Raw genomic sequence first — 26,599 nt, 5'->3', positions numbered from 1 at the left:
TAATAATAATGAACTACATGTACTCTAAGCATAAGATATTATAAACATCACACATTTCTGTAAAGCTGCTTTGAAACAGTGTGTATTGTGAAAAAAGCGCTGTATATATACAGTAAATTTGACTTGACTAGTTCCAAAGACATGCCTGAGTGTTCAGAGTCCAGCCAGAAGTCCTTGGCAACCCCCTAGCAACCACTCAGAGGACCTAGCAAACACTCAGAGCACCTAGCAACCACTCCTCAGAGCACCTAGCAACCACTCCTCAGAGCACCTAGCAACCACTCCTCAGAGCACCTAGCAACCACTCGGAGCACCTAGCAACCACTCCTCAGAGCACCTAGAAACCACTCAGAATACCTAGCAACCACTCAGAATACCTAGCAACCACTCCTCAGAGCACCTAGCAACCACTCAAAACACCTAGTAACCACTCCTCAGAGCACCTAGCAACCACTCAGCACCTAGCAACCACTCCTCAGAGCACCTAGAAACCACTCAGAATACCTAGCAACCACTCAGAATACCTAGCAACCACTCCTCAGAGCACCTAGCAACCACTCAGCACCTAGCAACCACTCCTCACAGCACCTAGCAACCACTCAGAGCACCTAGCAACCACTCAGAGCACCAGCAACCACTCCTCCTCCTCAGAGCACCTAGCAACCACTCCTCAGAGCACCTAGCAACCACTCAGAATACCTAGCAACCACTCAGAATACCTAGCAACCACTCCTCAGAGCACCTAGCAACCACTCAGAGCACCTAGTAAACACTCCTCAGAGCACCTAGCAACCACTCAGCACCTAGCAACCACTCCTCACAGCACCTAGCAACCACTCAGAGCACCTAGCAACCACTCAGAGCACCTAGCAAGGTCGACATCTGTTTAATCTCCTTCATACCTCTGAAACTGCATCAGGCCTGTGTACGCAGTGCAAGCAAGACTTTCAGCGTTTGATTGTCTTGCGAATGTTTATTTTGTAAATGATCCTGATTTGACTGAGCATGTGCAGTAGAGCAGCTTATCCTGTCGTCATGTTCATGATCTCCCCTTCACAGACCCTGTTAGGAGTGTCTCTGGGGGGCTTTGGCCTACAGATGACTGGTGTAATGATGTTAGACGTGCACGTCTGTTTCCTCCGTCTCACACAGAGACTCAGGAGCTTCATTAGAGCCAGTCTAGTTGACCTGAGGAACATGTGACGTTCAGAAGTTACTTTTCGCTCTTTGAAAGTATGAAATTAGAAATACATGAGTAGCGATATACTGTTATCGAACATCTGCTGGCGACACTGCTGAGAGCGACGGTTCGATGAATATGTAAATATGTGCTGCGCTCTTTCCTCTCAGTGACACAAGAAACTCAAGTAAACAGCAAGCATTTTATCAATAAAGCATAAGAAAAGCACTGATTATAGCAGCGTGAATATGTTTGTTTGCACTATAAGTCACGTAATGTTTATTTAAATACCCCTTCATTCAGTAGATCGCTTCAAGTCAAGCAGCTGCTCGATGTACAAGTTTACTTCATTGTCTCCTATAAAGCAGCAGCTCTCCAGTGTGTTCATGTTTAGACTCGCGTCTGATCTCGACCGACTCAACTGACGAAATTAACCAGAAAAGAAGTCACGTGAAAGAAGCCACACCCACTTATTACACAACCGCCACAGGGAGTGCAGGTTTGCAACCGTTTCAAACTCCAGCTTGTATATGAAAAAATAAGTGAAAGTGGTTTATTTTTAGTGGCCTTACCAGTTCTGATGTCCATTTTTCAGTGGGAAGTCCTATTTAAGAGTTTTAAATCATCTTTTAATGCCAAGGTGTCAAATATCAAGTTTTATTTTCAATGAGAATCTTTCAGGGTTGTAGTCTTGAATGGTCAGATTTAGCTTTAATCTCATTTCTGTCTGCGTGGAAATGGAAATGTGAAGCGTGATCGGTTAGTCGCCATGTACTGTATATTATTCAGTGTGTGTGTTTCCTGATCACGACCACACAGATGACATCATCACAGCATTCACCGCCACAGAAACGTGAGTGACGTGGGTTTGTTCGTACAGTAGCGGCTGCAGACTGCTGTACATGAGCGGCTGGTGAAACAGCTGTCAGACGCTGAAGGAAGTCACACACACACACACACACACACACACACACACACACACACACACACACACACACACACACACACACACACACACACACACACACACACACACACACAGGGAAGGTTTCCTCATCTCACCAGTTATTGCCTCAGTTCTTCTGCAGTCTCTGTCAAACATGTTTTAGCCATTGAACGTTTCCGAAGCAATTTCTCTGGAAAATAAAGAAAGTGAATTATGCGAATGTCATTACTGGTGAAGGCCAATAGCCTTCAAAACACTTTATGATTTGTAAACGAATATATTTTGGAGTTTGTGCATCACTTAACCAGCTCCGCAAGTTCGGTTAACTAAAATAATATGATAATATATAAATAATATGATAATGCATAAAAATAATAAGAATATGATATTTAACTAAAATAATGTGATATGATAAATTATTATTTAACTAAAATAATATGCTAATGCATTTTAAAAAGAAACTTGTTTATTTTATAGTCACAACAGAACAGACTGATGATAGTGGCATTACTTCAGTCACATTGTCAAAAGTTAAAAGGACAGTCAGTCGACTACACTGCAACAACGTAACGTAACTATTACTAGCCTACGCTATCTCACGACCAATTCGTACGAATTCTTACGAGTGATTCAAAAGTGGCTAATTCGTACTAATTCATACGACCTCACTCGTGCGAATTTGTACGATTTGTCTAAACCCACGTGACGGTTATATTTAGGGGCGGGGTCAGGGGTAGGTCATTCGTACGAATTGGCTAATTCGTTAAATACGTACAATTTAGCAAAATCGTTCTAATTCGTACGAGTGAGGTCGTACGAATTGTTACGAATTAGCCACCTCGTAAAATTTGTACGAATTCCCGTGAGATTGGGTTGTACTAGCTAATCCCGCTTCACTCTCGGATTATTTAACAGCAGCAAAACTGGACATGATAGTCACAAATGTTGTCCTGCTTATTTGAGTTCAGAGATCTGATGGGGATGTTCTTTTAATTGTTATTCAAGCAATGTATGTCTCGTGACCAACTCAACGAGTGTTAAATGAATAAATGAAATATTCATTTATCGGCCATTATAACTGCCGATACCGATAGTTTGGAAAATGCGTAATATCGGCCTGCCGATGGCTCTAATATTAATAAACACGTTCAACATTTACAAAGCAGCATTTGTATTCATCTAATAGGCTAAACCATTTTTTATTTCTTAGACCCACCACAAATATGTCTTGACGTGCTGGAAGAGCCGGTTTTGTGGCGCTACTGTTTGTATCAGTGTTGTAGTACTCGAGACTCGGACTCGTCTCGGACTCGGTCTCGAGACCATATTTTAATGGTCTTGGTCTTGTCATGGACTCGTGTCCATTTGGACTCGGAATTGACTCGTACTCGAACATTTTTTTTTTAGGACTCGGAATTATTCCCGAGTCCACTCGAGTTCAATTCAAAATATTTTTCATGAATGTTAATAAAATATTTCTTTAAATTGATTGACACGCCCAGTGATTGGTGATTTTCTAGTGCACAACTGCGCATGACAAATTGTAATAAAATTACTTTTAACACCACCTACTATGTGGCCTTTTTACCCTAAACTGATCATATTTTTTAAACTCTAAGTAAATTCAGTAAAAAAAAAAGGATTTCTCTAAGTAAATAAAAGTAAATTAGGTAATCAACCCTCTGGTCTCGGACTCGACTCGGACTCGACCGTCTCTGGTCTCGGACTCGACTCGGACTCGAGTCTCTCTGGTCTCTGGTCTCGGACTCGACTCTCTATGGACTCGGTCTTGACTCGGACTCGAGTCTCTCTGGTCTCGGTCTCGACTCGGACTCGACCGTCTCTGGTCTCGGACTCGACTCGGACTCGACTCTCTATGGACTCGGTCTTGACTCGGACTCGACCGTCTCTGGTCTCGGTCTCGACTCTCTATGGACTCGGTCTTGACTCGGACTCGAGTCTCGAGTCTCTCTGGTCTCGGTGTCGACTCGGACTCGAGTGAGGTGGTCTAGACTACAACACTGGTTTGTATATTTTTCACACGAGTTGCACTTCGGGTAAGTTAGCCGAGACTACTGTTGTCTCCTGCTGCAACTACTTCTGAGAGCCGCTCCCAAACATTAGTTTTAGCAGCCTGACGTTTTTTTCTTTTAATCATGTATATTCCCAACCTCAATTTCTCCCGCATCTCGTCTTCCATCTTCACTTTTATTTCTCCATTGTTGTTGTTGTGGTTGTTGGGAGCCGCTTACGTGACGTGAAGCCAAAGGTTTGGGAACCTCACGCAAGTTGCGTTGCTACAGCAATCGTATTGTAACTGTAACAAATAACCCAATAAAATATGAAAATAGATATTCCCAAATATTCAATATAGGCTGTAAATTGCAAGCAAGAAATTAATGACCCGGCCCAACCCGTCCCGCAATTAAAGTGACCATTTCTTTACCCGACCGCGGGGTCCGCGGGTTATGAGTCGACCCGCACATCACTAACACACGACACAACAGAAGAAAAACAACATTTATTCATCCGATCCTTTAATCAACTTTAATCAACCCAATCCAAAGTGGCGATTATACTGTTTTAACAAACTATAAAAAGACGTCAGGTAAGAAACAGGTCGTTTTGAATAAACAAGCTATTTGAATAAAAGCATTTTAAAGGATGATTGTGTGTGACGGGTTCGGTTTGCGATCGACAGCAGACATGTCTGAACATGTTCACACTGATTAAGATCACACACCTGTTCATTTCTTCTCTAAACACGGTCCGTCCGGTTTATCCTATAGCTCTGCTTGAGTGCGGCACACGCTGATGGCAAAGACCAGGACTGTTATTGGCCATGCAGAAGAACGGTCAGCAACTCTTGACGTGTGTGTGTGTGTGTGTGTGTTGTGCTCCACAGCAGAGGCTGTTTGAGATGGACTGTTGTCAAGACTTTCTATTGACATTACCTTGACAAATAAAAACACAAGTGTGTCACTCCCGCCTCATTTCATGCTGCGAACTCGATGCTTGTCCAGCGGACAAAACACATCGCTAACGTTCCCATTATTTAACTTAAATGTCTTTTGATGCGTTTGTGCTTAAACACTGAACACCGCTAAATGTTGCTTGCAGCTTTAATTTATTAATGCTCTCTGTGTGTTCAAATGTGTTGTTCATTTAGAAAGAACAGAACAGTCTGAAACTAGTAGTAAAAAACATTAGACCAAAGTTCAACTAAAATGTTTCAGAAATAAAAGTATAAATGACGCTTTGAGAAGATGATTGAAGGCCAGATATCTGAAGGAATGTCCTATTAATGCTCCTGGAAGACAGTGTGTTCATAACTGGGTGTTTTCTTCTGGATATTCCATGTTTGGCAAACTTTATTAGAACGTTACATTTTAACATCCCATGAGAACATTAATAAAGGCCAGATGACCCTGAGAGAGTCTTGCTAGGACGTTCACTGTTAGTTGGACCGCTGAGATGTTTTCTATGGAGTTAGACATCAGCGGTTACACTCTCCTATCCAGCGGACTGGCCTTGGTGCTATCTCAGCGCAGCAGGAGTTAGTGATAGACGACACGTGCAGCGGTTAATAGTCAACAGAGCATTTGATCTGTGTTGACACATGGTTTAGGTGAAGGTTCCTGGCAGATAAACAGATGGGGTAAACACAGGAGCCGTGAGGACCATCCTATAGGAGCACCAATGGCAGCGGCTCTAGAGAGTGGCAACATCACCCTATAACCTCAGCGCGGTGTGGGAAAGCACTGGAGCCACACCGCTGATGCCCAGGGCCTGATAACGGCCCCACGCGGGGACCCGAGCTCACACTGAGGCCGGCGCGGGGTTAACCTTTATTATAGCTCGTCAAACACTAAAATAGGACACACATGAGCAAGACTCAACGTTTACTTGCAATTGCTTCTGAATCATCCAGGGGGAATTCACTGTTCTTCATCTAATTGAGTTTCACAATCAAACACAAACTGGGGATGCTTCTTGTCTGATCTCAATTACTAGTCTACTATAGGACTGATAATCTGTGTGTGTGAGAAACACAGTTTGAGAACCAGATATAACAAAAAGCCAGAGGCTATTCACTCCAAGTACAAATAATGTTAAGGGTCAGTTTTAGTAATCTGCGCCTCAAATAGTCACCAAGTAGTCATTGAAAAAACTGAAAAAACTTAAATTAAATCAGTGGTGGAGGAAGTACTGAATCTCAGTACTTAAGTAAAAGTACAAATAACCAGATAAATATTTACTTTAGTAAAAGTAGAAGTAACACAATGACAGCCATACTTAAGTAAAAAGTGAAAAGTACCTGATTTTAAATGTACTTTAAGTATTAAAAGTAAAAGTACTTGCATAATAATTGATTCTCTTAATGACTATTTTCTAATGATTAATAAAACATTTAATTCTAACTCATTGAACCTAATACTCCTATAATGATGTTCAATAATGATGGAAAAAAATTGTTGTCACCATTTCTGAAACAAGCTTGCAATTAGGCAATATAAGCCATACCCTTACTATATGTTAATAACTATGTTTGGCAGTAAACACGATGAATTTATGGTGTAATTCTGAACCTCTTGGCTTGTCATAATCCTAACCAATCGTATATTACACACGGTGTGTTTCCTATGCATGTAAAAACAAATTTTCGCGTATAAATTGCACGATAAACACACTGCGTGTTAGACGCATTTAGTTGATGTATCTATGGCAACCAAACGTCACTGGTGAGACAAACGTGCAACGAACGGACGGTCAGATTACGTTTTGGCAGGGGAAAAACTGATCAGAAAATGTAATGAAAATGTAACAGAAGTTGTAGAAATAGTGGAGTAGAAAGTATAATAATTGCTGCAAAATGTAACGAAGTAAAAAGTATGCACTATTTATTCTACTTAAGTAAAGTAAAGATGCGTGAAAAATGTACTTAAGTAAAGTAACGAAGTATTTGTACTTCGTTACATTCCACCACTGAATTAAATAGACTTTAAAAGTTTTTAATGAAATTCATAAATTTTACTGAATCTGAATTTAAAAAATGCCAATAAAAATACCAATAAAACAAAATAACCGTAACACACTAAAATTGGACAGAAAATATATTAAAATAATATTAAATATCAATATATTAATATATATATCAATATATTACTCGTCATTGGGTTCTATGCAACAGAATCTGATTTAACTAGGGCTAATCTTATCTAGTCGACTAGCGGTGGTCGTTCATTTAAGCCATTAGTCGACTAATCAAACATTTCTATTAATCAATAAAGTATATACTGGGGGGCGAATAATATGCCTCACATACACGTTAAGCTTGCTGAAAAACAAACGTAATGATTATGAATGTGTCCGGAAAAAATAGCAAGGAGACATTTGAATATTTTATTAATAATGATGAACTAGTGTTTTCTGTGTCAGTGTCGCTGCAAAGAGGAGGCTGACTTTCATCTGCATATAGTGAACGCACCTTAGAGAGAAATTAACCTTTATATACAGTAGATTACATAATCAGAGAGCATTTGTTTTAGATTTGAATGATCTCATTTAAAAGCTTTCTATAGATATATTTCTCATATCTGTGAGGCTCCGAGTCGGCATGTTTGCTTTCATTATTTCACAGAAGCACAACAGTTTGTTGATATTGTGCGTTTACACAAATAAAAGTAGAGCCGTTACAGTTTCTGATCTGTATCAATCATATTTTCTGCCTTTATTCTCTTTTGGCCGAAAAACAAAATTGCCATTTTTGGCGGGCGAAATTTCGGCCAATCCTTAAAAAAAAAACCCATTTGTGTCTGAGCAGCAAGCTTATTCATTTTGAACATAAAAATATATGGTAAAAATAAAATAGGTAAAAAAATATATATGGTAAAAAAATATAGGTTTTTTTTAAAATATTTTTTTCTATATTTTTTTACCATATATTTACCATATATAAATATATGGTAAAAAAATATAGTTGTTTTCACAGTGTAGATGTTCAAGGTAAAGTGGACCAGAGGGTATTAATGAAACACAGGAACATACGTGGCTTTCCGTGGAAATCTTCTGCCTCTTTATAGATGGAAAACGGCAGAGCGAGATTCCTTTCAAACCAGCCTGACTGAACTGAAGCCACACACACACACACACACACACACACTCGTCTGAACGCCTCGAGGACTCAGATGGGATTGATCGTCTGTTTGGCTCTTTGCTCGGATTAAAAGCAGTGTGAAACACTTGTAGCGATACTGTAATGCAGTGTTTCCCAACCCTGTTCCTGGCGGCACACCAACACTGCGTGTTTTCTTTGTCTCCCTAATCAAACACACCCGATTCAACCCATCAGCTCATTAACCCACCTGATTATGAGCTGATGGGTTGAATCAGGTGTGTTTGATAAGGGAGACAAAGAATACACGCAGTGTTGGTGTGCCGCCAGGAACAGGGTTGGGAAACACTGCTCTAATGATTCCTGTCTGTTTCCCTTGTCTTGTGTGAACCCGTGCCATGTTTTGTAGTCCTTTGTAGTTTTTCTTGTTGATGAGTTCCCCCAGGTATTTCTGATTAGCCACGCCCCCTTGTTCAGCTTGTTTGTCTGTGTATTTAAACCTCTGTGCTTCAGTTGTTGGGTGTGGGTCGTTGTTTGATGTTGTGCTGTTTCTAGTTCCCTGTTCTGAGTTTACCCTGGTTTGTTTGTTGGATTATTAAAGTGCTTGCGATTGGATTCCACCTCTGCTTCCTTCTTGCCGTATCATAACAGATACACAGTTAGAGATCCACACTGCTGGGAGTGTTTAAATCAGCACACTCTCCTCTCACAAACACAACTGATACGCCAGTCTGATCATAGCGATGTGGAAATGTTTCAGTCACGTCACATTTCTTTATACAGACCTTGATGGACTAAACTGGAGAAATGAACTGGGAATCCTCAGAGACAGGGGTGGGCGGGGCTATACCGGTATTATGCTGTACCATGACACGATTTTGCGATACCGTTGAATATTCATTAATTTTAATTTTGCAGTTATATTGTTTTGTTCAGTTTGGTTGGTAAGGCCTAAAACCTCTCTGAAATCATTCTATTTCATATTTATTGATTATAACCAGTGTTGGGTGTAACTAAGTAATTAGTTACTGTAATTTAATTACTTTTCCCTTGAAAATGTAAAGTAAGGGATTACTCTTCATTTATCTGTAATTAAATTACAGTTACTTCTGATGTAATTGAGGTAAATACTGTGTATAGATCAATCCGATCTCACAGCGATTCGTATGCATTTTATGAGGTGTCTAATGGCACTCGTACAAATTCGTATGAATTATTGTAAAATATGTATGAAAAAAGTGTGAAATGTCATGAGATCAGACATAAAACAATAGTGGGTTTAACATCAAAATGTATTGTCTGATGCTAAAAAGTATGTTTTTATAATGTGACCTTCTCCACCTTGGTCAGTTTAAGGATAATTCATGCAATTTTATAGTATTTATATGAAAGAATTAAAACAGATTCATGTCTATCCTTGTATTATTCCGCTGGTTGAGATTGATATGGGATTTTGAAAGTAATTAGTAATTAAATACTTTTTAGAGAGAGTAATTAATTAATTACTTTTTTAGAGTAACTTACCCAACACTGATAACTTATTAAATAAACCAAACTCCAGTGCTACTCGTCTTACGAATTATTAATAAAGGAATTATTTTGACTCCCACAAAATAAAAAAAGTGGAAAGACGTACGTGAATTCTGGCCTACCTCATGTTTACAATAAAAAATATTTTTCAGGTCTATGTCCAATTAAATCCCTCACGTTAGTTATAGGGTTAAATACATATTTCTGTAATTTAATTGTAATTTTTTGCCTGTAATTTAACTGAGGTGGACTAAAATGGATTCAATTTTTTTCTCATATTGTAGTATAATAATATCGATATCCTTCATACAGGGGAAAATATGGTGATATGAACTTGCTCATATCGCCCACCCCTACTAATTAACTCTACTAACGTCGTTTTGGCCTGATTTTTTTTTGTTTAATTCCGTCACATTAGTTAATTTTTGTGCTTCTCTTGTATACCGTGGCCTCTCCTCATGCGGCTCAGGCTAAACCCTCGGGCTCTGAAATTATCCGTAATGTTTCCCAGCTGTCTGCCATAGTCCCCCTGGAGAATCCCTCATAAAGCCATAAAGTCCTGCAGATGCGCAGCAGAAGCTCCAGTGAGTTTTGCAAAGTCATCGTGTGGATGATCAGGATTGTTTTTGAGGAAGAGGTTAGGACAGGCCCTAATGAGCAGATCTCCAGGAAGAGCCTGAGGCCGGAGGCATGAAGCCCAGAGGATGAGACGCCTCGTAAACCAAACCGTAGTGAGTCTGGCTTCGGTTAAGGCTTCTCGCCGCTCTGGCTGTGTGTGTGTGTGTGTGTGTGAGTTCAGAGACTTGAGTTATACGGCCTGTAGATGTTTCTGTGAGTGCAAACAGATGTTTGTGCCAGTCGTTTCGTCCATCCCGCTGATGTTAAACTCCGCATCCGCTGCAAACTTCTCCCACAGGAAGTTGAGTGGGAATAACAGCGGAATAGTCCGAACCGGAGCGCAGTGTTGCCCATTGGGAGTTTATCTTTGTTAAAGCATTATATCCTTGAATCCTGTTGATGTGAAGCTAACAAGCATTTGAAAATCAAACGAGACAAGACTACGAGACTTTATTGAGGGAATGAACTGCAATCCCATGATGCACTGCTGATGACGTAATCCAGTTAACACAACTGGATTTGTAAATGTCGTGTGTACAGAGAAAAACCATATATTTTGACTGTATTACAGCGTGTGCAGTGCATCATGGGACTGAAGAGTTCTTTCAGCGGGATTAAGCTTGTTTCGATTCTGTGATTTATCATTTCTTTACAGAATTATGAGTATTGGAGTTCTGCTGTTGTATTAGTTAAAATAATAATTAATGCTGAGTGATGCTGATGGCCTTAAAGGAGTAGTTCACTTTTCAAAAAACTTTTGCTGATAATTTCCTCACCCCCATGTCATCCAAGATGTCCATGTCTTTCTTTCTTCAGTCGAAAAGAAATTAAGGTTTTTGATGAAAACATTCCAGGATTTTCTCCATATAATGGACTTCAATGGGGTCCAAACGGTTCAAGGTCCAAAAGAGAGTTTCAGTGCAAACTGTTCAAAGGGCTTTAAACGATTCCAGATGATGAATAAGGGTCTTATCAAGCGAAACAATCGCTCATTTAATAAATAAATAACAAAGTTTAAGTTTTATAAGCTCAAATGCTCACCTTGCTCTGTTCTGTGATGCAAAGCCTGTTCAAACCCGTTCATCAAAGTTAACAAATCTTTTTCTGAGTCATTTATTTATTAAATGAGCGCTTGATAAGACCCTTATTCATCGTCTGGAATCGTTTAAAGCCCTTTGAACAGTTTGCACTGAAACTGTCATTTGGACCTTGAACCGTTTGGACCCCATTGAAGTCCATTATATGGAGAAAAATCCTGGAATGTTTTCATCAAAAACCTTAATTTCTTTTCGACTGAAGAAAGAAAGACATGGACATCTTGGATGACATGGGGGCGAGTAAATTATCAGCTAAAGTTTTATTAAAAGTGAACTACTCCTTGTATTTCCACTGTGGAGAAAGGGAATGGGAGTTTTGCTTCCTGAACTCGACTGTTGCTCTCAGTAATTCATCAGGTTATTCTGGGACATTACGAGCTCTTCCGCCCTGCTCCAACCATTCATTAAATATAGAGAAATCAAGTACACATGCGTATTTGTGACATAGATCTTTATAAAGGTCTGTCTGTGTAAGCCTATACAACCTTTAAACATCCAACTTTAAACTTCAGTGTTTTGTCAGTCCATCTTTCAAAGTTCGTCTGGAGTTGTTTTGGTTTGACGTTAATCCGACTTCCTCAAATTGAGCATTAGTCAGGAGCGCGGTGACAGGCTCTCGAGGTGTGGCTTTAAAAGCGGGACTATTTTTAGCTCATGCCATCTTAAAAACACTTGTGTCAGGATGCTGGAGATACGAAGGCGAGACGCAGCACAATGCCAGACGGATGAGCTCCAAAACATTATATCCAGGAAAGCTCAGTGATGAAGCGGATTACAGTCTTTACTGTATAATGTCATGGAATGAGGCCACACTCAGGTGAAGAAACCAAAAGCTGGGCTTTACACTTCATCAGATGGTGATTTGGACTAGTGTTTGTGAATATTAAAGACTTCTATTGAAATATGAAGACTGCTCTACAACCTACCAAAATAAAAGTTTGGTTTAAAGGGATAGTTTGACCCAAAAATGAAGATTCAGTCCACATTTACTCGCCCTTCTGTTGCACACAGAAGAGTGTTTTACAAAAGCACAACATTTAGTTATTATTTTGAGTGGAAACAAAAGTAGATAAATGTGAGTGAACACTTGTGCATGCGCACGTTTACCATTGCAATGGGCGGCCATGGCAGGATGCTAACGCTAGGCTACAGCTACGTGTTTCCCATGATAAGGTCGATGAATGACAGATCTGCCCGACGTACTATAATTATTACACGGACTTCGCAAACTTCCTGCGACTGACTAATAAACTTTGGTCAGCTAAGGCTTGTCTCGTCGACTATTTTAAACTTATTTTTAAAGACAACATTTCTGAGTTAATACATTAAAAATAAATGAAATTGATTAGACATCCTGTTTACTTTCCATTTTGAACATGTACTGTGAGAAAAACAAATCAAAGTGTATTTGTGAAAGGGATTTGATAGGGCACACACACACTCTGCACCGCAGGATAACGTTCACAATCTTATCGAGTGTGATCATGTTGTTAATATCAGTGTTTGTGAATCGTGACTCCTGGGATAATCTGATCCAGGACCTGTGTGCTCAGCGCATCATTTCCTGTCAGAATCACTACCGTTACCTTTACATGCTTTCTAATCAGCGATGCGAATAAGCTAACAGGAGACGTGGTGTGTTTTAACGGTGTAGCGTTTCGAAAACAGAAGATAAGCCGGTTTATTGGTTGTAAACGCAGTGAACTCTTGACTCGGAGTCCAGTGTGTGTCCCTGACGGATGGTGCCGGACTCCAGCGTTCGGATCGGCGTGTTTACGGGACTGAGGAAACTGGCTTTCAGGAAGAGGAGAAAATAACTCTGTGTGAGAGAGAGACGACATCTCCAGTGTTTCACTCCGCTTCCTCAGTCTCCATGATCACCACTAAACACACACACACACACACACTGGCTGTGTTTACAGGCGATAGTAAAGCAGGACTAGTTCACTCGTCATCAGTTAATGTTGAGTTGTGTTGTGACATCAGTAGTTTGGTAATGAACAATGCTGTCCTTCATGTTACCTCATTTCCACACCAAACAGGAGGACCAATGAGAGTCCGGCTGTAAAATCCAGGCGCATGTTCACCCTGTGTTGTGTATTTATATATCAATACACAAGTATCAGTATATTTGTTAGCAAAAGTCTAATAGATGATGCAGAAGTGTTTTTTACTATTATCTAGGGCTGCAATAACCAACCCAGACAGCAAACTGACATTGAATCAACGTGGAAACGACGTCTCTCATGACATTGAAACAACGTTGATTTTGCTCATCGAATTAACGTTGAACCAACGTCAGACGCGGCATTCTTCAAAGCTAAATGAAAATTGAAAATTGGTTTGCTTTCATAACGTTGAAACAACGTTGATTTCAAGTTGATTTTCCGCTAGTTTTGAAAGAATGACGCGTCTGACGTTGGTTCAACGTTAATTCGATGAGCAAAATCAACGTTGTTTCGATGTCATATTTCCACGTTGATTCAATGTCAGTTTGCTATCTGGGAATCGATTAAATCGATTAAAATTGATTTCTGAAAGAGTTGGCAACGAATTACATTATCGATTCGTTGCGACGCGGAAATGTTTGAGTATAAAAAAAAAGTTTGAGTTGAGCGCGGAGCACTCTCGGTCTCTCTCACGCACTGTCGCTCAATCGCGGAGTTCGCATTTGTCAAACGAGAGAGAGCGAGTGTGTCCGTGATGATCGCGAGAGAGAGGTCTATTTATTTACAAAAGAATTAAAAAGAACATAAATTTTTCATATCAACACATTTTCCAGAGTTAGATCTGAATAATCTGAGGGTAGGATTTAAATTTTTCTTTAAAAAACTTTTTCAAACACAGATACACTTAAACATACAATTTCAAAAAGCCATCTTCGTCAACATCACAAATGCATTGATTTATTCCCCATTTATATCTAAACATTTCCATGTCTCTGACCAATTCATAGAAAGTAAATTCAATTTGAATGCGAGGTTTGAATAATTTAATAATAATTTAAGAGAGAGAGAGAGACCGAGTGTGTCTGACTCTGAGCATTAGTAATTTGGTAGGTCTACATACATACTAGACATTCTCTGATACTATAGTGATAATTAGGCATGTTATATAAGATATAAATAAAAACAACAATTAAATTCTTACCACTGAATTAGCAGACTGTGATCAGATAGACACTTTCTTGTCTGTCCACTACAAAGGGGAATATTTTTTCCACAATTTTCAGCACTGAATTGTTCAATCTTTAATGACTCAGAGAAACTTCACTATATGCTCGGAAAGGATGAGCTGAAAAATACCTTACACCATAGGAGATGGTCAATCCATTGTATTTGTATTTTATATTCATTGTATTTATAATTAATATTAGGATAGACTAGAGATATTATCTTCTGATATAATTATTATTATTATTACCTAATATAGGTAATATGATCATAAGTGCATTTGCTTGTTAAAAAGTTTCAAACATTTTGTTAAAGATTATAACATCTTTGACAAAAACAAAACACAACACAAGTTTGTGAGTGTGTGCGAGTGTGGAGTACAGAACAAGTTCTGACGTTCAAACCAATCCTGTTAATTTTTCTGATTTGTATTTTTCTTTATTTTTTATCAATTTATTGTTCTGACAGCTCAGGCCCCTTTAAACAAGAAAATATACATCTTTTTGTGCACTTTATTTTTTAAAAAGCCTATATATTTGGCAGATGTAAAGCATACATGTGAATGTTTTTTGTTAGTCCATTTTTTTGCACTGGATTTTTTTTCACTGAATTTGCACCTTCAGTTCTGTTTTTTAATAAAGGATTGGAAATTAATGCTTTTTTTTATCCGATTCATCGATTAATCGACAGATTAATCGATTATTAAAATAATCGTTAGTTGCAGCCCTACTATTATGTAGTGGTCTTTTGACAGCTGTAGGTCTGTGTTAAAACGACTGCATTTGTGTCTCAGTCGTCCGCCAGTCGGGCCAGAGTGCATTATGGGTGTTGAGGTTTCTGATAAAAGAGAAGACCTCAGGCCTCAGTCGTGTATTTATTAATAAATCACCGAGCCAGCATTGAATTCGCCTATAAGCGGAGAGGAGTTATAGAAGTGGAGTGAATCCAGATCACACAGTGTGAACAGGAGTCACTCCTCATCCGTTGTTTTTCAATAATTGAGTAATTACTGTGGGTAATAATGCACTGTAGTCACTGTCATTTGAGAAATACCATGATTGTTTTTAAACTAGTTCAGTTTTAAGTAATGAACTGCGTCAGCTGATATTAATTTGTCGTAACGTAGATCTTCCTTTAAATCAACAGAAGTATACTCTGAACAGATCAGTCATATTCAGATATTATCCATCGGATGAGAACAGGACTGAGTGATGATGACGCTGCTTTATCTCAAACTGAACGTGTTTCGTTACTGATTGACTTGTTGTTGAACATTGGCAGTTATGGACGTGAATATGAATGTGAAGCTGTGTGTATGACAGATAATATCATGACTCGAGTCTCCTTCTCCTCAAACAGGTCTCGTGTGTTTGATCACAGAGAGCTGGTGTGTGTGTGTCTGTTGTGTTTGCTGTGCTAACAGTGTGTGTGTGTTGCTCCTGTGGAGTTTCATCATCATCATCATCATCATCAGTGAAAGCTGACGGTCAGGGACAGGTGTGTGAGGAGACATGTCTAACACTGATCCTCCTGCAACCCAGTTCAACACACTGCTCCTCGTCACCTGCTCTCTCTCTCTCTCTCTCTCTCTCTCTCTCTCTCTCTCTCTCTCTCTCTCTCTCTCTCTCTCTCTCGCTCCTGACCCCACATGATGTCGTGTTGTTGCATCTCCAGATCTGATAAAGCTTCTCCACCACAGTTTCCTTTCACACACAGTGTTTGAAGAGTGAAGCGCAGGATAGAGCACCTCATCCTCACACACTACACAGAGTCTCGTCTCACACACTCACACACTTCACTGTATAAGACATCAATCCTCAGGCCAGGTAAGACAGTTACAGGGATGTTCTTCTCATTCAGACGTAACTTGATAAGAAGACCAATGAAGAGCCAAAGCAATGAGCAAAAGTCTAACTGAACCTCTGAGCTTCAACATAAACCCAAATGCCAAAGTCAGAGTGACGGAGAAGAAACACATCTAACACACGTGCACAGCACTAAACTACAGCACACACATCCATCTAAACCTCACAGTTAATAACACACAGTGATGCCTGGTTCTCGTCTCAGTGTAAAATGTCATATATTCTGTAAGCGTCAGCCTGTATCATGCGGCACAGTTTTGGTGAACGCAGAATAGATGGGATATCTGAGTGTCACATGAGGTGTTCTTTGAGGAAGTGTGTGTGTGTGTGTGTGTGTGAGAGATGTGCTCCCGAACCCTGATCATCATGTGATCTTTCTTACTTCCCATGTGAAACTGCAGCATGAAGGACATTAATATATCACAGAGACAACAGGAGTGCGGATAATAAAACATCAATAACCATATAATCATGTGTAGATTACTCAGAGATGTAGAGTACTTCACTACTGTACTTAAAGGAGTAGTGCACTTTAAAAAAAACGTTTGCTGATGTGTGGGTGATTTATTTACTCGCCCCCATGTCATCCAAGATGTCCATGTCTTTCTTTCTTCAGTCGAAAAGAAATTAAGGTTTTTGATGAAAACATTCCAGGATTTTCTCCATATAATGGACTTCAATGGGAACCAAACGGTTCAAGGTCCAAAAGACAGTTTCAGTGCAAACTGTTCAAAGGGCTTTAAACGATTCCAGACGATGAATAATGGTCTTATCAAGCGAAACGATCACTCATTTAATAAATTAATAACAAAGTTTAAGTTTTATAAGCTCAAATCCTCACCTTGCTCTGTTCTGTGTGACTCTCCTGTTCGAACTCGTTCATCAAAACGAATGAATCTTTTTCCGAGTTATTTCGTTCATTTTGTTCGTTGAATGAAGCAAAAAAGATTTGTTCGTTTTGATGAACGAGTTCGAACAGGAGAGTCACGAACGCGCTTTACTCGATATAATTAAATGTGAATTATAAATGTGAATTATAAATGTGAATCATTCCAAACCCGTATCATCGTTGCCTGTTGCCTATTTGTTAACATTAGTTAATGCACTGTGAAATAACATGAACAGAACGGCTGTATTTTTATTAAATTAAGATTAATAAATACAGTGCCAAATGTATTGATGATGGTTAGTGTCATGATTCTCTCTGTGTGTTTCTGTTTGTGTGTGTGATAAAGAGTCCTGTAAGGACTGTGCCAATCCAATATTACAGTAGGAATAATCTCGATCACTGTAGGGCCACACATCCCTATATAGTTCATTTGTGATGGAAATTCGTTCATTATGAATGAAATGCTTTACAAATGAATAATACCTCATCTCGTTTGACTTATTTGCTTGTTTTATCTGGATCTTGATGGACACTGACGCATCATTTGATTCGCTGGTCATGTTTAATGGTATTACTGGTGTAGGGAATTGCATGTAAAGCCTAAAAACAGCATTTAATGAGCTGGTTGTTGGAGATTATCACTCATGAACTCTAAATGACTGACGTGTGTGTGTGTGTGTGTGTGTGTGTGTGTGTGTGCAGCATGGGTCGGCTCTCTCTCGATGGGCATGATCTTCTTCTGCTCTCCGATCGTCAGTGTGTTCACGGATCTGCTGGGATGCCGGATCACGGCTGTTGGAGGAGCTGCGGTCGGGATTGTGGGACTTCTGGCCAGTTCCTTCGTCACGTGAGTACATCATATTCCTCCTCCGTGTGAAACATGTTTGCTTTTTGTTGTTGCTAAGCAGTTACATTTATGCTAGCATCACAAGTAACTGCAAGAAGATGTTACTCCTTCATTGGCGAGTGTAGTCATTGCTAGTGCTCAGCGCTATAAGCCGGATGAGGACAGCGGCATTGACTCGTCTGTTCTCCACATTCTGCTGGATCTAGAGTCTGAACATGGACTGTCCTGCAGCACTCATATTCAACAATTATTTAATTATTGACACCATTATATGACAACCGAACTGATGATTACATCATTTTCATCATCAAATAAACTAATTTAATAATGGACGATCTTTACAACGGAACTGAATCCACACAGAACTGGTTTCTATGGTTTCTATGGTTTCTTCAGGGTTCTTTTTTTCCCCTTAGAATTGGCCTAATAAGTCGCAATTGCGACTATATCTCACAATTCTGAGAAAAGATGTCAGAATTTCGACATATAAACTCGCAATTATGTGATATAAAGTCAGAATTGCGAGATGTAAACTCGCAATTGTGAGAAAAAAAGTCACACTTCTGTCTTTTTTTCTCAGAATTGCGACTTTGTTTTACACAATTGCGACTTTATATCACGCAATTCTGAGAAATAAAGTCAGAATTGTGAGATATAAACTCGCAATTGTGAGAAAAAAGTCAGAATTGTGAGAAAAAAAGTCAGAATTGTGAGATAAAAAGTCACAATTATTTATTATATTTTTTTATTCAGTGGCGGAAACAAGCTTCCATAGGTTTCAGCTGAACAATGAAATGTTTTCCTATTTAGCAGAATTGAACTGCGTCACTGAATCATTATTTTCCTGTTTTCACTGTGAAGTTGGTTTGAAACAATCTGTATCGCATAAAGCGCTTTAAAACTAAAGGTGACTTGCTATGACACCACAAGGCTCTGTACTGGGCCCTGTTCTCTTTGGCTACGTTCACACTGCAGGCTGAAACGACCTGAGTCCGATTTTTTTTTTTTTTTCCCCTATGCGACCTGTATCTGATTTTTTTCATGACAGTCTGAACGACACAGATCCGATCTTTTCAAATGCGACCCAGGCCACTTGGGTATGTGGTCCAAATCCGATATGTATCCAATCTTTTGAAATGCGACTTCGATCTGAACGGCCAGGTCACATATATCCGACCCGCACGTCATTGCACGCACCTGTAGCTAGCCAATACACGCTAACTCCAACGCGTTTCTGCACTGTTATGGGCCGCTGCAGACGTGTCTCTGCCCCAGTGTCGTGCCTGAACGCGTTCATATACTGTATTACTGCCTGATGAACATTACTGTGAACACGTTCATTTTGGTGTCTGTGAACGTGCGCTCTCTGTCAGTATAACTTTGTACAGTAGGGTGCCAGATTTCTTCTTTAGCCTTCCAGGCGAAAACACATGTAAACATGCCTTAAAATGTAGCGAAAAAACACCCAATCTGGCAACACCAGCCACCGGTGTCGCCGGCGACAAAGCAAGGAGCACCGAAGACGCGTACTATCAATTAAACGGGTTTTATGACGAGGTTGGTGAGGATCGGAAAAAATCTTACATTTATGTGCAAATAATTGTTGTCTATGTTTGTATATGGGCTGTGGCAATAATAATAATAATAAAACAAAAGCTCGCAACATATGGAAAAAAAGGACTATTCCGCAAAAAAAGTGACGTCGTTGACCGTTGATTACTCTTCTGCGCGTGCGGGTCACTTCTAGGTCATTTCACGTTCACACAGGAGTTCACAAAAGGTCGCATTTAATTGGAAATGTGAACGGCCTTGCAAAAAAAATCAAATTTTTTTCAAAAAAATCGTAATTGAGCATTAAGCCCTGCAGTGAACGTAGCCTTTGCCTTCCTTTCCCTTGACCCAACGTGCATTACTTATCAAAGCTGGCGATTCTCTCTCTGTCTGCAGGTCTCTCGAGCCGCTGTACTTCACCTACGGCGTAGTCTTTGCATGCGGCTGCAGTTTTGCGTATCAGCCGAGTCTGGTGATCCTGGGTCACTACTTCAAGAAGAGACTGGGCCTGGTGAACGGCATCGTGACGGCGGGCAGCAGCGTGTTCACCATCACACTCCCGTACTTGATGTCAGCCCTGCTGGAGCGCGTGGGACTCCAACACACGCTTCGAGTGCTGGCCATCTTCATGTTCATCCTCATGCTGGCGGGACTCACCTACAAACCCCTCCTCCCCAAACCCGTCAGCAGCAGCAAGTCGGGCAGCCGGTGCCCCTCGCCCAGAAAGCTGTTTAACGTGCACATCTGGAAGTCTCTTGGATACCGCATATGGGCCTTTGGGATCCCTGCGGCGCTGTACGGGTACTATGTGCCTTACGTTCATCTGGTAAGTGTGCTGGATTTCTCTATTCTGCCTTTGACCTCATAACGTCAATAGCTGCGATTCAGCTGGGAACGTCCTCCTGGGAATGTTTCGGATAGTTCACACAAATATGAGCACTCTGATCATATCTCATGCCGTTTCAAACCCACATGACTTTAGCCTGCAATACGCTACGCCACATTTGTACTGGATTTTACCTTGATTTATAGTCTGGACGAGTCATCGGCAGCTGGAGCAAGAGCTAGTCTGCAGATTTCACCAAAAAGGACACAATTTTTAGCTTCACAAATCCATTCAGAGACGAAGAGTTCGAGAGTTTGATGTGTTCGGAACGACTTTAACATTTGGTAGTGTGTGATCCTCAGTCGTTTAGTGTGGGATGCCCCGTTTTAAAGGGTTAGTTCACCCAAAAATGAAAATTCTGTCAGTATTTACTCACCCTCATGTTGTTCCAACCCCGTAAGACCTTCGTTCATCTTCGTAACACAAATTAAGATATTTAAGATATATATTAAGATCGCTCCTGCATACAGTCCATAGGCTTCTTGAGGGAATGACTCGAAAAGTCATTAAAGACATCGTTAAAATAGTCCAAGTGACTACAGCGGCTCAATCTTAACTTTATCAAACGACGAGAACACTTTTGTGCGCAAGAACAACAAAAATAACGACTTTATTTCAACTATTGGTTTATTTCTCCCTCTGCGCGAGTCAGGTTACTAGTTTAATAGCGTAAGCTTCTGTTATTGTACGTCACACGCATCACATGACCAGCGTCGGCCAATAGTGAGCCTACGTGTGACGTAGCTTTACGCAATCACACTACGCTAACTGACAACAGGCCCATGGAGAAGGAAGTGAATAGTTGAAATAAAGTCGTTATTTTTGTTTGTTTTTGCGCACAAAAGTGTTCTCGTCGTTTGATAAAGTTAAGATTGAGCCCCTGACTAACCCTAACTGAAGCTTGCAAGACTCTTCATTCAGCATCATAGCAGCAGTTCACATGATTTATTCTTCTGAAGTCAAGCAATGCTGTGTGTGTGTGAGGAACAGACTGCACTACCTCTGTGTGTGTGTTGTCTACTGAAGCGTGAGATGTTTGGATGGCTCCTGCGTGGATGGATGTTTGTGCTCTCAGGTTTATTGAAATAAAAGGTCAGTTTGATCTGAGGAGCGCGGGGTGTAGCTCTACACAAACACTAGCGCTGTTATTGTAGTATCTGCAGACGTGTTTGGCGCAGGTTAAGATGCCCTGCAGATTGTGGATGATGGGCAGCAGTGAAAGGGAAAGAGCTTGTTTATCCGCGGAGAGCTGGGAAACGGTCAGTTATGGTCAGCTCTTTCTGGGTGGAGGATCCTGCTGGGTTAGCGGAAGACAAACACACATCTCAGCGTGTCATTGTCATCTGACAGAGGCTGAGGAACACACTTGAACTGTTCACGTCAAAACAAAAACATGTTCCTCGGGGTTAGACGGCACTGGGGGTCCTCGCAGCGATCTCCGCTTCGCTCCTAACCGCACACGTCACTTCAGACTCACCTCGCTGTGTTTGCTTCATAGATTTTCTATTGACATTGTCTCTTGTATTCGTGGCCTAGTGGTTAGCACACAAGTTCTGAGGTGTGTGAGACTCAATGTTCAAATGATATTTCATTAACAAAGTTCGGGAGGAGCATGTTCAAATGATCTATCAACCGGGGGTTCGTGACCCCTAGAGGGTCTCAGCGGTATTGCAGGGGCTCCGCCAATTAATGTTTGATCACAAATCATTTTTTGTTAAAAATGAAAACATGGGTAAAATGAGAAAGCAAGAGCACCCTCGGTTGATACTGTAATAACATAATATTATACGGCGAACACTTTTTGAGCTCTGAAGAACTGGTGAAATGTTGCTGTTTTTGTAGCCGTGAGAAATGCAGCCAATCACAGACATGTTTGTTGATCTCTTAAACCCAATGTCCAATCAGAATGAAGGAAGTGATCAGGGACTTGGTTCACCTTCACATCAACGTTACCAAAACTTGGTGACTGACTCCCGTAGGAAGGCCTCATATACTGTAGCGGTTAACACCTGGACACTGCGAGGGTTAACGTGTACTGTATTCGGGTGTTCATATAAACAACATTAGACTGGTTGGACAACATGAGTGCTCTGTATAGGAAGGGCCAAGGTCGCCTCCATTTGTTGAGGACACTGAGGTCCTTTGGGGTGTGTAGGACACTACTGAAAACTGTTTATGATACGAGAGTTGCATCTGTAATAGTTTATGCTGTGGTGTGGTGGAATCACAGCATCTCTATCGTGGACTGGATCTGGTCTCAGTGGAGCAGGAGTGGTGCGAGGTGGATGTTGGCTAAGCTATCGAACATCCTGAACAACCCCTGCCACCCCCTGTAGGAGACACAGCCTTGGGGACCTCTTTTCACGAGTTCATACATCATCAAATTAAACAGAGTAAAGATGATGGATATTTGACGCCGAGCTCTGAATATTTGCCCGAACCCAGAGTACCCCCGTTGTAAGAGTTGTGTTGGTAGCTTTTGTAGCAATTGACCTTCTCTTGCCTCTTTGTCTTTTTTATTGCTTTGTTTTCATTGATCCACTTGGTTGTGATCCTGATCGAGAGTGTGTGTAGATGAGGGATCCTGACAGAGAGTGTGTGTATGAGGAAACCTCATGTCTCGTGATCGCACACAGATGCTGACAGTGTCGTTATGTTGCACTTCTGGATCTGCTGAGGTAAGCAGTCATGCGCTGAAGATCACGAAACGCAGATGAGCACTCTCAGCAGTCAGAGTCCGTTCTGAATTATTTTATGATCCTGATCCGGCAGATAAAGGCCAGCGGTTCACAGAAGCTGTCGTCGTCATTCAGTGTGTGTGTGAAACTCCTTGGACTTGTTTCAGATCAAGTTTGCGACAGACCGACGCTGAGCTTTCCTGAAACACTGAAGGGTTTTTCCCTTAAACTGTTTTTAAAGAACAGCAGCCCGAAGGATGGATGACCGAGATGTTCAGGAGTGTAGCAGCGAGTCTGCAAGATTCACTTCTGAATGAGCAAAGTAAAGATACACTGTCAATTTAATACACTTGTGTTAACCCGCTCAATCTATGTGTGTGTGTGTGCGCGTGAGTGTGTGTGTGTGCATATGCATTTCTCTGGCGGGTGGGCCGCTCCTCTCTCAGTCTTCAGATTGGTGTTTTTCTGGAGGAGGACTCGAACGCCCACATCTGGCCCATGTGTTACACATCCTCCTGTACCAATCAACCTCTGGATCTGATCTACGCCTGTGTTTTCACACTGAAGTGTGTGTGTGTGTGTGTGTGTGTGTGGACTGGAGGGCATGCAGCAGTAAATATGAATTATGTGCATTCATGATAAATTACTGAGTGGTGTAACTCTCTCACACACACACACACACACACACACACACACACACACACACACACACACACACACACACACATGTTGCAGGAAGCAGGTTCAGGTGTCTGTTTGCACTGCTGAAACAGAACAGTCCCTAAAACAGGCCTCTTTTCCTCCCTGTTCATTCGAAATGAATTCCTGTCCACACACACACACACACACACAGTATGAGTTATAAGCGGTTTTCCTCATGGGGACCACAAAATGTCCGCAGAAGGTTGAGTATGTGGGATATACTGAATTAGTGCATCAGTGGAGACCAGTAACACTGTTCTCAGATCTGAGACTCTCTCTCTGTCATTCACAGCAGAAACAAACACTTTTATGTCAATATTTTTTCAAATGTAACTTATTCCTGTGATCAAAGCTGAATTTTCAGCATCATTATCATTCAAAAATCAGCATAACTGTTCTCATAACTGTTCATAACTGAAAATTCAGCTTTGATCACTGAAATACATTACATTTTACTGTATATTCACATAGAAAACAGATAATTACACTGGAGTAATATTTCACTGTTTTACTCTAACGGAGGGATTTTACCGTCAATAGAGGGGATCGAGTTAAATGCACATGAACTAAATAAGAAACAGCTGTGATGATTAAATGAATTTCCATGGTAACGGATTATGGCGGGAAAAGGAGAGCAAAGGAAAATGGGCACAGGTGATTAAACAGGCCCCGTCCACACTACTGCATTTTCGTTTAAAAACGGAGAATTAAAACGAATACGATCTCCGTCCACACCAGCGTTTTACCTGCGTATTAGAAATGATGTTTGTCCACATTAAAACGACTGAAAATGCGGATCACGTGACCATTCACCAACACTGGGCATGCGCGTGCCGGTGTAAACAGTGGTTGGCGAATCAGGGAAGGGCACGTCATGACTGATAACACCCAATCATAAAACATTTCTGAAGTCCTACGTTTTGTCTCGACCACACACTAAATCGGAGATTTTAAACGCAAAACGCAGCTGTAGCGTTTCTAAACTTCTCCGTTTTAGGTCTTCGTTTTTCCCGTTTTAGTGTGGACGGGAGGTGCAAACGTAGCAAAAGGTCTCCGTTTTTAAACGAAAATGCAGTAGTGTGGACGGGGCCTGATAGACAATGAAACCAAAAATCAGCAGAACTGTGGCAGTAGTGTGTATTATTCTCAACTACCAAACTAAATTATTGTTGTTTGAAAAAAAGTGCATTTGATGTTGATTTCGAGGTAAAGGTCTGAGTAAAACACTCAGTAGGCTAAGTGATGTTGCAGTGTCAGCTAAGTGTCAGTTTTCTGCAGGATCGGCTGTTCTGAAACCGCAGACCTGCTGTCAGTCATTCATAAGCAGAGATGTGTCAGTCTCAGTTAACTCAGTATAATCAAACTCAATATCACACAGTCTGTGGGAAACTTAATGGCCAAGTGAATATTTTATTCAATGATTAAACCGTATTGTGTATTTGAATGCAGATGTGTTCACACTGTCTGTGTGTGTGTGTGTGTGTGTGTTCACGATCAGATGAAGCATGTGGAGGAGCGCTTCGGAGAGGACGCTAATAAAGAGGTCCTGCTGACGTGTCTCGGCATCACGTCCGGCGTGGGGCGCCTCATCTTCGGCAGAGTGGCGGACTATGTGCCCGGGGTCAACAAAGTCTTCCTGCAGGTGAGAGAGAGTTCAACACTCGCCTGACCTCCCCATGCTGTCAGATACTGATCCACTCAGGAGGCGGTGATTAATTAAACACAACGAATTATAATTAATTAGGAATATACATCATATGCAGACATGCTATGTTAATTTCCAGAATACTTTTGTCCGCCGAACTGCTTTGTTTGATACTCTTTCAATTCTCAAAATGGTTTCTTCTTAGTATAAGTTTACTAATCAAAGTAGTTTACTTGACAATATCAGCTCGTAGCTTCAGATCGTGTGTGTGGACGTCCTCGCTGCTCGTGGGATGGTTTCGGTTCGTCCAGAGCGTGTTTTGCTTGCGGGATACGCTGTGGAGGAGAGTGCTTTCACCCGGAGGATATGGGACTAAAACGTAAAGTGCGGAGTTCAGTTTGGAGACGAGAACTGAGAAAAAGACTGAGCTAAACGCAAAATAAACCAAAGAGACCAAAACAACAAGACAAGCCGAAGGAAACACGAACAGAAGAGTGACACGAAGAAGAGAGCGAGAGACCAGGGTCACGATCTTTTAATGTGAAAGTTCACGCCCCTTTTAGGAGAACAAACCAATCGCGCCTCACAGGTTAAGTTTGGACATTTCCCTTTGAAGGTGGAAAAACATAGTGGACTACTTTTTACAGTGACCTCTTACATATATTTGGCTCGGGCAAGTCGAGATGTTTCGTTTGAGACCAATGAGTTTGTGTTTGGTATGCACACAAGGATAGATATACTCTCAGATTTCCTTATAGAAGCCCTTAGAGGTCAACTACACAACTAAATATCCTAGCTACAACAGTATAAAACTCAAACACACAGGAATACATCATATATACATTTCAGAATCACTCATTTCTGGGTTTTAATGTTA

General features: G+C 40.8%; 1 protein-coding gene across 1 annotated transcript in view; it reads left to right on the top strand.

The window, feature by feature from the left end:
* Positions 1–26,599, top strand: part of slc16a10 (solute carrier family 16 member 10) — a 35,476-nt gene that overhangs the window by 3,090 nt on the left and 5,787 nt on the right. The window contains exons 2-4 of the mRNA XM_039666183.2: positions 18,116–18,260; positions 20,208–20,637; positions 25,576–25,719. Of these exons, the coding sequence (XP_039522117.2) occupies positions 18,116–18,260; positions 20,208–20,637; positions 25,576–25,719 (719 nt within the window). The remainder of the gene's footprint in view (positions 1–18,115; positions 18,261–20,207; positions 20,638–25,575; positions 25,720–26,599) is intronic.

The sequence above is a fragment of the Pimephales promelas genome, chromosome 13, assembly GCF_988280905.1.
Source record: "Pimephales promelas chromosome 13, fPimPro1.hap1.1, whole genome shotgun sequence".
Classification (NCBI taxonomy): domain Eukaryota; kingdom Metazoa; phylum Chordata; class Actinopteri; order Cypriniformes; family Leuciscidae; genus Pimephales; species Pimephales promelas.
Note: the sequence above shows the minus strand (reverse complement) of the source record. Positions and strands in the feature narration are given on the sequence as shown.